Below are 13,068 nucleotides of genomic sequence, written 5' to 3' on the forward strand. Positions count from 1 at the left end.
AGGGACTGTACGATATTTATCGGGGGGGAGGGCTGGTGCGTTAGGGGGGGAGGGCCATGTTAATTTTTTTTGAGGTGGGGGGAGGGCCATGTTAATTTTTTTGAGATAGGGGGGAGGGCCATGTTAATTTTTTTGAAATAATTGTTTATATTATTTTTGCTTGATATCTTGACATGGCCCTAATACTGATAAAATAAGCCTTCTGAATAGCCTAAAATGCAAGAGCTTCCGGGGGGCTTCGCCCCCCTTGGTCCCCCAAAGTGGCGCTGCCCTGGACCAGCGTTCCCGCCATGCATACGTCATTCCGTCTTCGGACTTACTTTTTTCTGGAAAGACGCACTCGGCTCGGCTGAGTTTCCCCAAATATCAAAGTTACAAAAGTGCTGCGCGGTAAATATGTAAAGAATCCAAAACTATATACTTTATTTATTTATTTTTTATTTACAACGTAACATTTCTTTTGTTTCAAAAAGACAAAATTTGCGGCAGAAAATGGGCCGCAATATTGTTGTCAAGCGTCGATCGAGTCGGCTGTGCACATGGCGCGGCACGCCCCCCTCCCCAGACGGACTGTCGATCGCAGCGCCCAGCACGTCTTTTCTGGCTATTCCTTCAAGGCTACACCGGCACTGATCACTGCCAAAGACGCAGCAGATCGCCCTCCTTCGTATAATGTATAACGTTCTTGGTCTATGTAAAAAGAAATCCAGCCAAAGATTTCACGCCGAAAACGGGGTTACCTGAGGTCGCAAGATACAAACGCACGCTCGTGGAAAATGACGTCGCGGCCTTGTAAAACCCGACAGATTCGATAAATTTGAGTAAAATCATCGGGCAAAATAGAAAAAAAAAACACAAGGTGTGATGGCGCCGTTATTCTATCCTCTGGAAAAATGACTAGCATTTGATGCGGGAGGGCGCAACATCGATCCCACAAGGTAGACATTTTTTTTATTTAATGCCGGAAATTGGCAGGATTTTTCCATGGTCTGACCAAGGAGCTTTTCTGACGAACTCACTGGCTAGAGCCCTGTTTGGAAGCATCAAAAACCCAAAATTTTCATATAGACATGACTGGACAAATAATACCCGGGCCAGATCACGGACTGCTGATTCCCCGTGCTTTTGGTGGAGAGGTCGGACGTCGATTTAATACTGAAAAATGGAAGTAAAACATTCAATCTCAATCTCAAGTGCATGATTTTCCTCTCAAATTGCAGGAAATTCTGTTTTAGAGGGTTTGAAAATCCAAATTTTCCCGGGGTGGCCCCGGCCCCGGACCCCTGCCCCGACACTGTGAAAAAATCCTAGCGAGAACACTCAGGCTATACCAGTTGGATGCCGGGCGCCCTTGTGCCCTGACATCTTTATTAAGATTATTTTATCGGTTGTTTTTCTACCCTTTTAATGATGCCTGTCGGGGGGAGGGCCATGATGATTTTTTTGAGGTGGAGGGGGAGGGTCACGTTAAATTTTTTTGAGATGGGGGGGAGGGCCATGAAAAATTTTTTTGACTGGACTTCCAATGCACCAGCCCTCCCCCCCTGATAAATATCGTACAGTCCCTAACTGCATACATGCGCAATATTCCAATACATTGCATGCACATCCAGACTGTTAAAACAAGACATTCTGCAAAAAATGACCGATATGTACCCCCCCACCCCCATGACAGAAATGGTTTGATGGTGTGCAAAATGTGTCCTCCTCCATTCTTGTTCATTATTACAGTCATCTACTACTAACTTCAACTCTTGCAAATTTTGGTGTATCAGTGTATCAGTTTTTTTTTCTTTAAAAAAAAAATCACGGGTTTTAGTGGCAAGCGTGCAGGTGTTGACACACAGGCAGCACCAAATCCGTAGGTGTTTTTGGCACCTTTAGACAGGTTAGCCGTGAGGCTCGGTGGGCATCACTCCACCGTCATGGGGGCTGGGGCATGGCGAGTATCAAACTCAGGACCAACTGATTCTTATTTCAACGCTATAGTTGTTGCGCCACACAGACATCCCCCAAAAAAGAGAGAGAAAATAAGAAGTTGTACTGACCTTCTGATGGCAACAGACTTGGAGTTGTGATGACTAGTGATGATGGGGATCAATCTATGGGCGTGGGTGTACTGGGGAGGGGGGAATAAAACATGTTTACAAACATTCTCTACAAGCACAAATTCTTAGATTGAAATACAAAATGTTATGTCACAAAATATCGCTTAAAGTTAAACACTTTGTATTCTCAAACTGACATTATCATAAATAGCATTGTTGGGACTAGAATAAATTTCTAGTCCAAACAATTGTTATCCTGAAAAAATTTTTCACTTCATTTCACTAAGCATTTCAGATGATTAAATTACGTAAATTTGTTTTACATATACAAGTGACTGAAAATCTTATCCACAAAACCTGACAGAGAGAGAGAAGAGAGAGATAGATGATGAGGAGAAAGAGAGAGAGAGGAGAGAGAAAAGAGGGAGAGGGAGAGAGAAAAAGAGAGGGAGAGAGTGAAGAGAGAGAGAGAGAGAGAGAGAGAGAGAGAGAGAGAGAGGAGAGAAGAAGAGAGAGAGATGGGAAAGAAAGGGGGGGGTGGAAGCAAACCAAGTTCCTTACCTGTATAATAAACCTACAGGTGACGGCTCCTGCCGTGGCCATGATTTTTGCACTGTTGGGGATGAGGTTGAACAGGTTGGGCATCACCACTTCCGCAAAGTGGTCAAACTTACTTTGTAGCCTTTGTGCTAAATAACTGCGGGGAAAAACAAGGGAAAATCGTAACTTTACATTCAACAACAAGTTGCAAAGCTGCTATTGACAGAATTGTTCGGAAGTGCAGTGTGAAGACAAGCCAACTGTAGCCCACCACTATGTCTTTGTGCTTAATAACTGTGGAGAAAAAACAACGGAAAATCATAAGTTTACATTCAACAACCGGTTACGAAGCCGCTTGACAAAGAAGTTTCTGCACCAGTTTCAGGGACTGAATAGTTAGATTCAACTTCTACACAAATTTAGGTGTCTTGTTTTCATCTTGTCTTCCTGATGAATACTATTTTCATTAAAATATCAAAATTTATTTCTGTAAACAAAACAATGCAATATGTTTAGTGTGGCAAAAAGCTTATTAGAATCAAGGAATACTCTGATTGCTATGCTTTTATCTTCTTGTCTTGACTGTTAGTGTTACCTGCCAGAAGATCAGGTTTTGGGGGAGCATTCGTGTGTGTGAGTGTCTATCGACATGATAACTTGAGAGGGCCAAGATGGACAATGTCTTGATATTTGGCATGTGGGTAGGTCTTGTTTTTACTTTGAAGATGAAAGAAAGAAGGAAATAGATATGCATGCCCTACAACTTTATCGCATCACAAAAAGCTTGTAAGACGTCCTACCTTAAAGTAATACATGCTTCTCTAACTACTTGTGAGCGCAGGTCTCTCACAGCCAGCTTGAAGACCGGCTCCAACAATTTCAGCTGCTGAAAAAAGTTGTCGTAGTCCATGGCTCCGTGTACGAGCAACGACCTCACTTTTTTTATCTGGAATAAGATATAAAAAAATCATATCATTATCAGCAAGAAATGAACATACACATGTAGAACATGATAAGTGCATAAAAATACTGTAAATGCATTTAAGTCCACGGGAATTTAATTTCGCGGTAGCGGGAAAAAGGACTTTTCGCGGTGGATTTAAGTTCACGGTGAAGTGGTCACCGCAAAAACCGCGAACATTAATCCACTGCGAACATTTCTGCATTTACAGTAGATGGCAAAGACCATAGTTGGCTCTACAACCCATTGAAAAGCAAATAGGGACCCCAATGTGGCCTGCTACTCTCTGAGTGGAGCTTGGTGGGGAAGATTGTTATTATTGTTTATCAAGGTTTACGGCATTTGTGTTGAAAAACAAAGGCCATCCCACCAACCTCTGCTTGAAGAGTAGCATCTGCCTGCTTCATTCATGATGAAAGTAAATCAAAGTTTTTGAGAAATTCACAAGAAATACGAAGTGACAGTTTAGAACACTTACAGAGTCTACTCTCTGTTCCCAGTCACATTTGTCGTCGCCCAAGGTATCCTTGATCTTGTGCATGTGATCCTCGAGATCTCTGGCTGAAAAAAGCTGCAGAAACAAAGAAGAAACAATTTCAAGATGACTTAAAGCCATTGTCACTGTCACTATACATGACTATGTACCATGTAAGTGTATTATTTCAATGACTGTCATGCACACTAAGTGTAGTACAGTCAAACCTGTCTATAGCGGCCACTCAAGGGACTGGAGAAATATGGCCACTATAGACAGGTGGCCACTATAGAGAAAATGTTGATCAATTGACCATGAGCAAGCTACACATGATTTCAGTTCCCACTAATCTTTCTCACCAAGTAACATTGTTTCGATCGGTAAATTCACCGACAAAGACTTGCACTTTAATGCTACCGCCAAAATGACCCTGTTGGGAATTCCAAATCCTCGCAAATTACAATTTCAAACTCGGTGCAGGGTGACATAAGGCTGAAGTATGGTTGCAATAGGCAGGGTTTCTGTATCGACGGGACTGGAAATCGTGTGGCCGTGGCCGCATTGGACAGGTGGCCGCTAAGCCTATTTCTTAATCATTACGAATCCAAGGGACCGACAAAAAGTGGCCACTATGGCCAGGTGGCTGCTATACAAAGGTGGCCGCTAATACAGGTTTGACTGTACTTCTAAATCATTTTTTTGTTGTCAAAAAGATAATGGCGTTAAAGTGGCTGCCACAATTAGCAAAATAGGTACTAGTTTATCTATGTTTATATAGCTATATATTATTGATCACAACCCCCACGACATCCCAAAAGCCCTGGTTGTCTTGAACTCTTCGACTGCTTCAGAAAAGACAATCCAATTCATTTAGGCGAAAGTTGCTAAGAACATGTGCTCTCATCGACAATTGCATCTTACTTACTTAATCCCATCTTAAGAAGTTTTCATCAAATCTCAGCATTACTTACGTTGACTTTTGGGACCTCTTCAAAGAACTTGATGAACATCTCTTCGTCCGCTCCTCCCGCACCCGCAGACGAAGACGGGGCGAGCGGCGGCTTCATGCCTGCTGATGCCGGTCGCCTAGGTGGCGCACTGGACACCCGCTTCGCTCCCGACATTCTGGATACCTGCGAGGAACAAGACAAGAATTGATCAATGTCTAGTTCAACAGAATGTATCTGTATCTTTGTCTACTAGTATATACCTGTTGCCAAGGTAACTGCTCTTCATAGTAACACACCATCTTCTGTATCCGTGATACTATAACTGGTAAAACTGCTCTACAACATTACACACCAGCTTATTAGTCTGTATCTGCATCTGTAACCATGGTGTAACAGCCACTCAGCGTAACACACTAGCTTTAAAATTTAAACGCAACATACCAACCTGGAGGAACAGAAACAGAACAGAAAGAACATGGGTTAAAATTGAACAAGGGCTTGTCTGGTTACCAAAAACTGAAACTTAATTCAGCTTAGTGCAAGGAATCTGTATGGAAGTATTGACCACAGAACATCGTCTTCAAGTGGATGGTTGTGTAGTTAAGTGTTCCAGGAACTCCTGAAAAACAGGGCTTTTGTCCTGAGAGTGTATCCCTGGCTAAATAAATCCAAGAAAAAGTTTGAAAGTGTCATCTTGACTAATGATGAGTTGCTGACTATACTGATAGGTCTTCTATCCAAAGAAACCGTTTGAATTGAACAATTGAAAGTCTGGTTAAACTTTTCAACTGAAGGTATAACAAATCCTTCATGCATACGGACTGCCTCATGTGAAACTTCAAGAGCGGCTGTGTAGGAGACAAGATCTTAGCTGTATATCTATTGTTCCTCTCAAAACGCTAAAACTGAAAAATACAAAGTCCACCTCCAGAGTTGGCCTATGACCAGAGCGCATCCTGACTCTGTCGGGCCGTGACAGGTCGTCGGTTAGGCACAACGAGAGGTCCCCATTGGCCAGGAGTGCCGCGTACGCCTTCCACAGCATGTAGCGGTTAATGTACTCCAGATACAGCGAATGGCGAGGCATCTTGGTCAAAGTTTTGTAGTAGCGTTCCGAGGTGCAATCAGTAACTTAGTGGCCCAGCTTTTATGCAAAGACGGGAAACGCAACAGTCGTGGGATCGAATCCCTGGACACTACTGGTAGTGACTACTGTAACAATTCCAGTATTTGAATCAGTACGATAAGATACAGCGAATGGCGCGGCATCTTGGTTAAAGTTCAGTAGCGTTCCAAGGTGCAATCAGTAACTAAGCAGTTGTGGGTTTGAATCCCTGGACCTCCAAGTTGTTCATTCCTGGAAGGGACTGCTGTTATGTGAACAGGTTGTCCTTCGGAAGGGTCATTAAAACTGTAAACACCATGTATGGCTGAAGGAGGCATGTACATGTATCTGATGATATCACTGCAAGAAGTCAAAGATGGCAGATGCATATGCTGTAGATAGGAACAAAAGAGATCTACTAATATCACATCAAGTATCTGTACAGTCACTGTTGAAGTTGATGATCAAAGGCAATTGACGAAGCCAGTCAATTGTTGAAGAACTGTACCATGAATGAACTCAACCTTGACCATCACCAAAACTATGACTGTAGCAGAATCACAACTGAATGTAAAGGTCAACTTGGACGATCGCATCGTCCAGAATTTAGTTTGATTCCAAGAAAAAGGATATTTGCAGTTGTAAAAAAAACAGTCGGTAGTATCCAGTGGCTAGGAACGTGCAGACATACTTGGTTCCCACATTGACGGTTAATCACTTCCCGAAAAGTGCCATCCACGGAAACCATCAAAGTCGAAAGCGTCCATTAATGAAGTTGAAAGCCACTTGCAGATGACGGCGTGCTAAGACGGCTGCCAAAAAGCAGAACTGAGAAGTGTCACACACCAACTGTCAAAACAATCCACTTTTAAGTCCATAGTTGCATCAGGGACATGACAAGTACTCTGATGAGGACCATATAGAAGAAGAACCATGAAGCAGAATTCTTCTCTTCCAAACAAAAACTTTGCAACCTCCGACAATTGCTCCTCCGGTTCCGTTTTTTATTGTTCCGCAAGGTGTTAAAATGTCTCTTCAAATTAGGCTTTATCATGGATCAGGACAAAGAACCAGAACCAGAATTGCTCACTTTCTCTGAACTGTATTCCATCCAACAATCACCTGTACTGCTGGTTCCCTTTTTTGTTGTTCCACAAGTTGGCAAACAGTCTCTTGGAATTTGGCTGTTGTTGTAGCTTCAGGAAGAACTGTGAAACCGAATCAGGGTTCCTTCAGAAACTGTACATCCTTCGATGCCTTCGTGCCATGTTGTTCTGCAAGTTAGCAAACCGTCCCTTCCTAGTAATCAGCTGTTCTTGTAGCTTCAGGAACAACCGGGAAACGGAATCATTCTCACTCAAAGTTCCTTCAGAAACCGTACGTCCATCGACAATCATATCATGATCCTTCTAACTAAGCTGTTGTCATAGCTTCAGGAATAACCATGGAACAGTTCTTCGGAAACCGTACGTCCTTCGACAAACACATCGTGTTGTTCTGGAAGTTGGCAATCCGTCCCCTCCGATTAGGCTGTTGTGGTTGCACGTCGCGGATTAATGTCCAATCCTTGGTGTGATGTTCCATGTCATGAGTAGATACTTCACACGTACATTTAACGGCACACATTAACATCTGGGCCTACCGTAAGAGCCTGAATATCTGGATCTATGTCTTTTTTGTCGGACAAACTGCAACTGACCATTAAAAGCATTTTCCTTCACTTAAAAAAAATCTATTTGATGGATTATGTAATATATAAATGTATGTTACAATTATATATAGCTGTCTCATTTCCAATCATTAAGAGCAGACAAAACAAACGAAAAGAATAAAGGAATGTGATATTAAAATTGCTAAAACAAGTATTTGAGTATTCTACATACTGGAAGAAGAGATCTTTTTTGGCCTCACAAAAGTAAATGACCCAGTGAATTCAAACTCAGATCTGATGATTAACTTCAAAATTGTCAAAACGTTTTACATCCCAATTCACAACAATGTACACCCTTGTAGCCACAGTCTTCCTTCATTTTCTGTTAACGTAAAATTAGCAGGTCTACCGTACGGGATCGCAACAGGGCAGTGAATGTAATTAGCTGCTTGGAGAATTCCCTGTCACTGGTACCATTGTGATGGCTAATGAACTGTTCTTTAGGCCACAGCAATTAGATTTTTTGCTTCTCAGATTCAGCAATCCATTTTTTTCTGATACTAAAAGAGCACATGTACCATTTACGATATGAATCAACCTCAAAAGCTTTGACAGTTTTGTCACTGATAGTTGAAAAAGAAAATTTTCACAGTTTCTGCATTCAACAACTTGTCTAGTATGATGGCATTTAGACTCTTGCAAGGTGCAGTTTTGTCACACTTATCCCTTGTTGTTGACTTTCATAGTCAAAAATTGGTCTTCTAAGCTTTTAAAAATACATTTTTCATTAATTTGATGTCATGAAATTCAGATTTTAGGATGGAAGGGGTGAAATTTTTGTTTGTCCCAAAAAGCTAACTTCCGTGCTGGGACTGAGAGATGGGTCCTAAGGTCTGTCCTGGTCTATCATGATATCTGTTTCTGTTTTCTTTTCATTCCTATTTCATTCTCCTACGCTATCATTTGCACCTGGTGCAATGGCCGAGTGGGTAAAGTGTTCGCCTTGCATTTGGTAGGTTGTGAGTTCCATCCATGGCCAAGTCATAGACTTTAAAAATGGTACATGCTTTCTCCGTTTAGCACTCGGCACCTAAGAGGAAGAGTATGGGAGTTAAAAACATATCACTACCAGCGGACCAGCCCCCTGCTGTAGTGGCTTGCACAAATGATAAGAAATGGAGATGGGCCCACCCCTAAGCATCTGTTACAGATGTATTGGCAACATTAACTTTAACTCTATCCTTTTCCTAGAAAAATTGCAAAACCAAGGAGTTGATCTGGTACAGCCTAACCGTGATGTTTTGAATCAGAATTCCCTGCCAAACCAACCATGTTTATGGCTAATGAACAGGTTCCTAACTGCCTTGTGATGAAGCACGTGCAGCGCAGATATGATTGGCAGCAGACGGCAGATCGATGTGACAAACTGTCAGTGTAATCGTTTTGTCACGCTCCTCGCATATCATTATGCATATAAGGTCATTGGCCGCTGGTAACAATTAATGCTAAGACATAGGCTGCTGTGAATATTGATTTTGTTTTTTTGCTTGAAAGCATTTTAGAATTGTATTAAGAAGAAATAATGGCTGAATGTCTGTTTGATACATACATGTAGTTCCTACTGTGATTTTTATCTGTAAAATTTTTATCACTGTTTTCCAATAATTAGAACTGGCTTAGAAATTGCTTAAACAACATTTTTCATTGCCATTTTACAAATATTGTGCAATACACTTTGACTTGACTTGTTTTGAAAGTAGTCCTGTGTAGATATACTTTTACACTAGTCCTACAACAAAACGGGTAAAAATAAATGGTTTTAACCCAACAATTTCTCAAACATGAGAAAACTTAGTTCAATAGTCCAACATTTAATCTTAATTGAAACAAACGAGAATGTAACTGAACTGTCAGTAACGGGGGAACTTTGAAAACAGCCTGGTAAAAAAAAAAACTTGACAAACAGCGATATTAGAACTCTGCAATAATAACATCTTGTCAAATTAATGAACCAGATCAAGAACAACTCCAGGTCAACTAACTGGATTCTAACTTTTGTGAACAGCTTCAATGGTTATCGGAAACTGATAAGCCTCTACGAGCTCCACAGGTTGTTGAAAAGTAGTAGAAATTGGCCAAATAGATCTCAGTCGCAAACTATAACGCTAGTTCACCTTTATCCGCGGGGGTAACCTATATCTGTTGTGTTGCTAAATAGGGTATCCTGAGATATCAAGTCGATGGAAGGTAGTTTCAAATTGTACTATTTTCAAAATAATCAGTTTGAAACCATCATCTGTCGACTTGATTTCCCTAAATACATTGTTCTTTAAAAGAACGGATAAAGGTTACCCTGCAGATAAAGGTGGACTAGCATTACTCCTCAGCCAGCCAACTCCTCTGGCGTGTTACCTGTCTATTCGGCCAACTTACGATTTCTCTAGCAACCTGTGGAGCCTGGTAGAGGCTAGAAAATAATGTCTTTGTGACATAATCCAAGGGAAACGTCCCGGCCAACATTTTGGTACCTCCGGAGCTATCTTCATATGAGCCTGAATCATAGCAGTCTCCATCATAATGGGGGAGTCGTATATGTGCCCGCTCCAGTAGAGAAAGGGTCTGTTCTGAGGTGGGCAGGGAAGGGGAGAAACTTCAGGGGTTGGTTATACCATTGGGAGGTTATTATCACGATCAGAAATATAGCTACAGAGTAAGCAGGTAGCATACAATCCAAATCTGCACGACTGACCACCTCTACATAAGGACTAGCTGGCCACTGATATATACATAATACAGTCAAACTTGCACTAGGTAGGTAGTTAGACAATTTTTCCTAATTATACCAGCACAAACTCTCTTGGCTATAGAGACCACCTGTCCACATAGACCGTTTTTTTATAGGGTCCTGTGATCTTCTTGGATTGACAGTCAGTATTTCTAACATGTTTGCAATCAAGATGTATTGTTTTCGGGCATATGCATAGTCAAGGTGGCAGGTGTGCAAATAGAGCTTTTCACAGATCACAGAACTCTGGATAACACAGAACTCTGTCAAACAAGACATTGCCAAAATTGACAACTTGTGTGTTTTCATGGTAATGATGCTGTAATGATTTTGTCTAGCCCTGTATTACCAAAAGTTATCAATCTTTCCCAGAAAGCCAAGGGATCAGTACAATGGTGTTTGTCAATGTGGAACATGGCTCTCAAATACACACTGTACATGAAAAGCAATAGAACATATTAAACTTTGTAAAAATGTAGTATATAAGTTATAACCCTCCTCAATTCAATACACACTCCAACCTCTCATAAAAGTTCTACATGCCACTATGTTTAACAATGGGGGAATTTACACCTAAGGATGGATTATCTGTTTCATGGAGTCAAGGTGTGAAAAACAATCACCACAACTCACAGAGAACAAAAGGGTGTTTCAGTGTGAATGACTGATGAGTGGGCAAGGTGGTAAAACAATTCATTATCACCTAAGTGCTATGCAATTCACACCTCTTACAACAACCTGAACAAGCTACAAAGATTTGAATGTATAAAGGGAAAGAGGTTTCAGACATTAAGCATAAAGGATTAATTTCATTGGAGCAACCGTTCTAAAACTGTTTTCTTTTCATATATATCATGAGAGAGTTATTGGGAGAGAAACATTTCTGTTTAGGAGGCAGGAGGTGTTGGACTGCAGAATGTATATCCCTCCACTTTAATGTTGAATTGCTCCAGAAAAGCAGAAGACTTTGCTGGAAGTGATCAGATGTTGAGACAATGTTGCCTTGGCAGAGTCAATTTCAAGTTCAAATGATAGTCTAAATTATTTACCACCCTCTGTGGTACAAACAAAAACAAAAATGCTGAACTTCTACTGAATTCCAGGAAAATAGGTTCTAAAGAGAGTCTTTCTTAGAATTGACACATTCCATGAAAAGGAATGATTGAGGAAGAATGTTCAGACTAACCTTGGCAGAGTCTGTCTCGTCTCCGTCTCCAGAACTGCTGGACCGAAGGGAGGCTGCAGAAAACAACAACAGGTGGACAGTGGTTAGATGTTTGTTTGGAAAAACTGTGCCTATTATGTGTATTCATCTTGTATGTAATGTATACTTTCGAGGGCCCCACAGAAAAGCAGTACCATACCACTGAGATGGGCAAATAAAAAAAAGGTAAATAAATAGATAGAGTATGCCATGCTACATGATGAAAATAACATGTCAGAATCAAAATATAATCAAATGTAAAAAAAAACTCATTGTCATTGAAAGAACTCAGTACAAATAGAAGTAGACTGTGTGGCAGGTTTGTCATAAACCATATCTACTACTAGTACTAGTATACCACACCACACACATCAACAATAATATACAATAGACCAGGTATTATAATTCGTATATATTTGCATATCTTCATATTGATAAATGGCAAAGGGATCATCCAAAAACCAGTAATCAAGTAATGGTACATCAATGAAGGTTAGACGTTCAGGCAATAAGATACGCCAAATAGCAGTTACTCAAGCAACTGAATACGATTTTGGGAACAGACATATCAGCATCCACTTTCATCAGTGGCACTGGTAAAGGTAGATTGACATTTCAGACCCGTATCTAAAAAAAAATTGTGGTATCATACCTGAATGCAACCATAGTATGTGGCCTAGAACTGACTGATGGCTAATAATATTTATGAGAGGGCAGCAGACGCTTCAGACAGCATCAAATTCCACAACCTTTCATCTGACAGTTGCACTTGTAAAGCTAGATTGACATTTCAGACCCGTACCTAAGAGATTTCCATGGTACTGTAACGCTAGTTCACCTTTTTCCGTTGAGTAACCTAGATTCGTTGTTTTAAAAAGCTGGATATTTAGAGATTTCAGGTCATTGACGCGGGTTTCAAATGTCAACATTTTCAAGATATTGCAATAAGAAACTACCTTCCATCGACTTAACGATCCCCAAATACTGTAATTCCTGATTTTTTCAATGTACTGTTATGTTCACGGTTTTCACTGTGACGACTATAACGTGAACTTATCATTACTGATAAGAAATAAATCACAGCCTTTTTTAATGTGCACTTGTCACGACAGTGAACATTAAGTTCCGAGAACAAGTTAAATTTTCTCAGACCGTGAAAATTTGGTACCGTGAAGACAAAGTGAATTAAAGTACCCTATTTCTTTATACAACGGATATATGTTACACTACGGATAAAGGTGAACTAACGTTACCTGTATAGAACAGCTAGGTCACTGACTGAAGGCCAATAATATTTATGGGAGGGCAGCACAGAATATAGGTCAGTAGTGAAACATTGACAGTCTACA

General features: G+C 40.8%; 1 protein-coding gene across 14 annotated transcripts in view; it reads right to left on the bottom strand.

The window, feature by feature from the left end:
* Window positions 1–13,068, bottom strand: part of LOC118403812 (CLIP-associating protein 1-B-like) — a 110,485-nt gene that overhangs the window by 34,521 nt on the left and 62,896 nt on the right. For 11 of the 14 annotated variants that reach the window (XM_035802629.1, XM_035802628.1, XM_035802627.1 and 8 more), the window contains exons 9-15: window positions 11,702–11,754; window positions 10,259–10,354; window positions 4,996–5,157; window positions 4,028–4,120; window positions 3,389–3,534; window positions 2,610–2,745; window positions 2,049–2,119 (exon numbers count right to left, since the gene is read on the bottom strand). In XM_035802629.1, the coding sequence (XP_035658522.1) occupies window positions 2,049–2,119; window positions 2,610–2,745; window positions 3,389–3,534; window positions 4,028–4,120; window positions 4,996–5,157; window positions 10,259–10,354; window positions 11,702–11,754 (757 nt within the window). The remainder of the gene's footprint in view (window positions 1–2,048; window positions 2,120–2,609; window positions 2,746–3,388; window positions 3,535–4,027; window positions 4,121–4,995; window positions 5,158–10,258; window positions 10,355–11,701; window positions 11,755–13,068) is intronic. The other 3 variants (XM_035802623.1, XM_035802631.1, XM_035802630.1) reach the window with 1 other exon arrangement.

The sequence above is a fragment of the Branchiostoma floridae genome, chromosome 16, assembly GCF_000003815.2.
Source record: "Branchiostoma floridae strain S238N-H82 chromosome 16, Bfl_VNyyK, whole genome shotgun sequence".
Lineage (NCBI taxonomy): Eukaryota > Metazoa > Chordata > Leptocardii > Amphioxiformes > Branchiostomatidae > Branchiostoma > Branchiostoma floridae.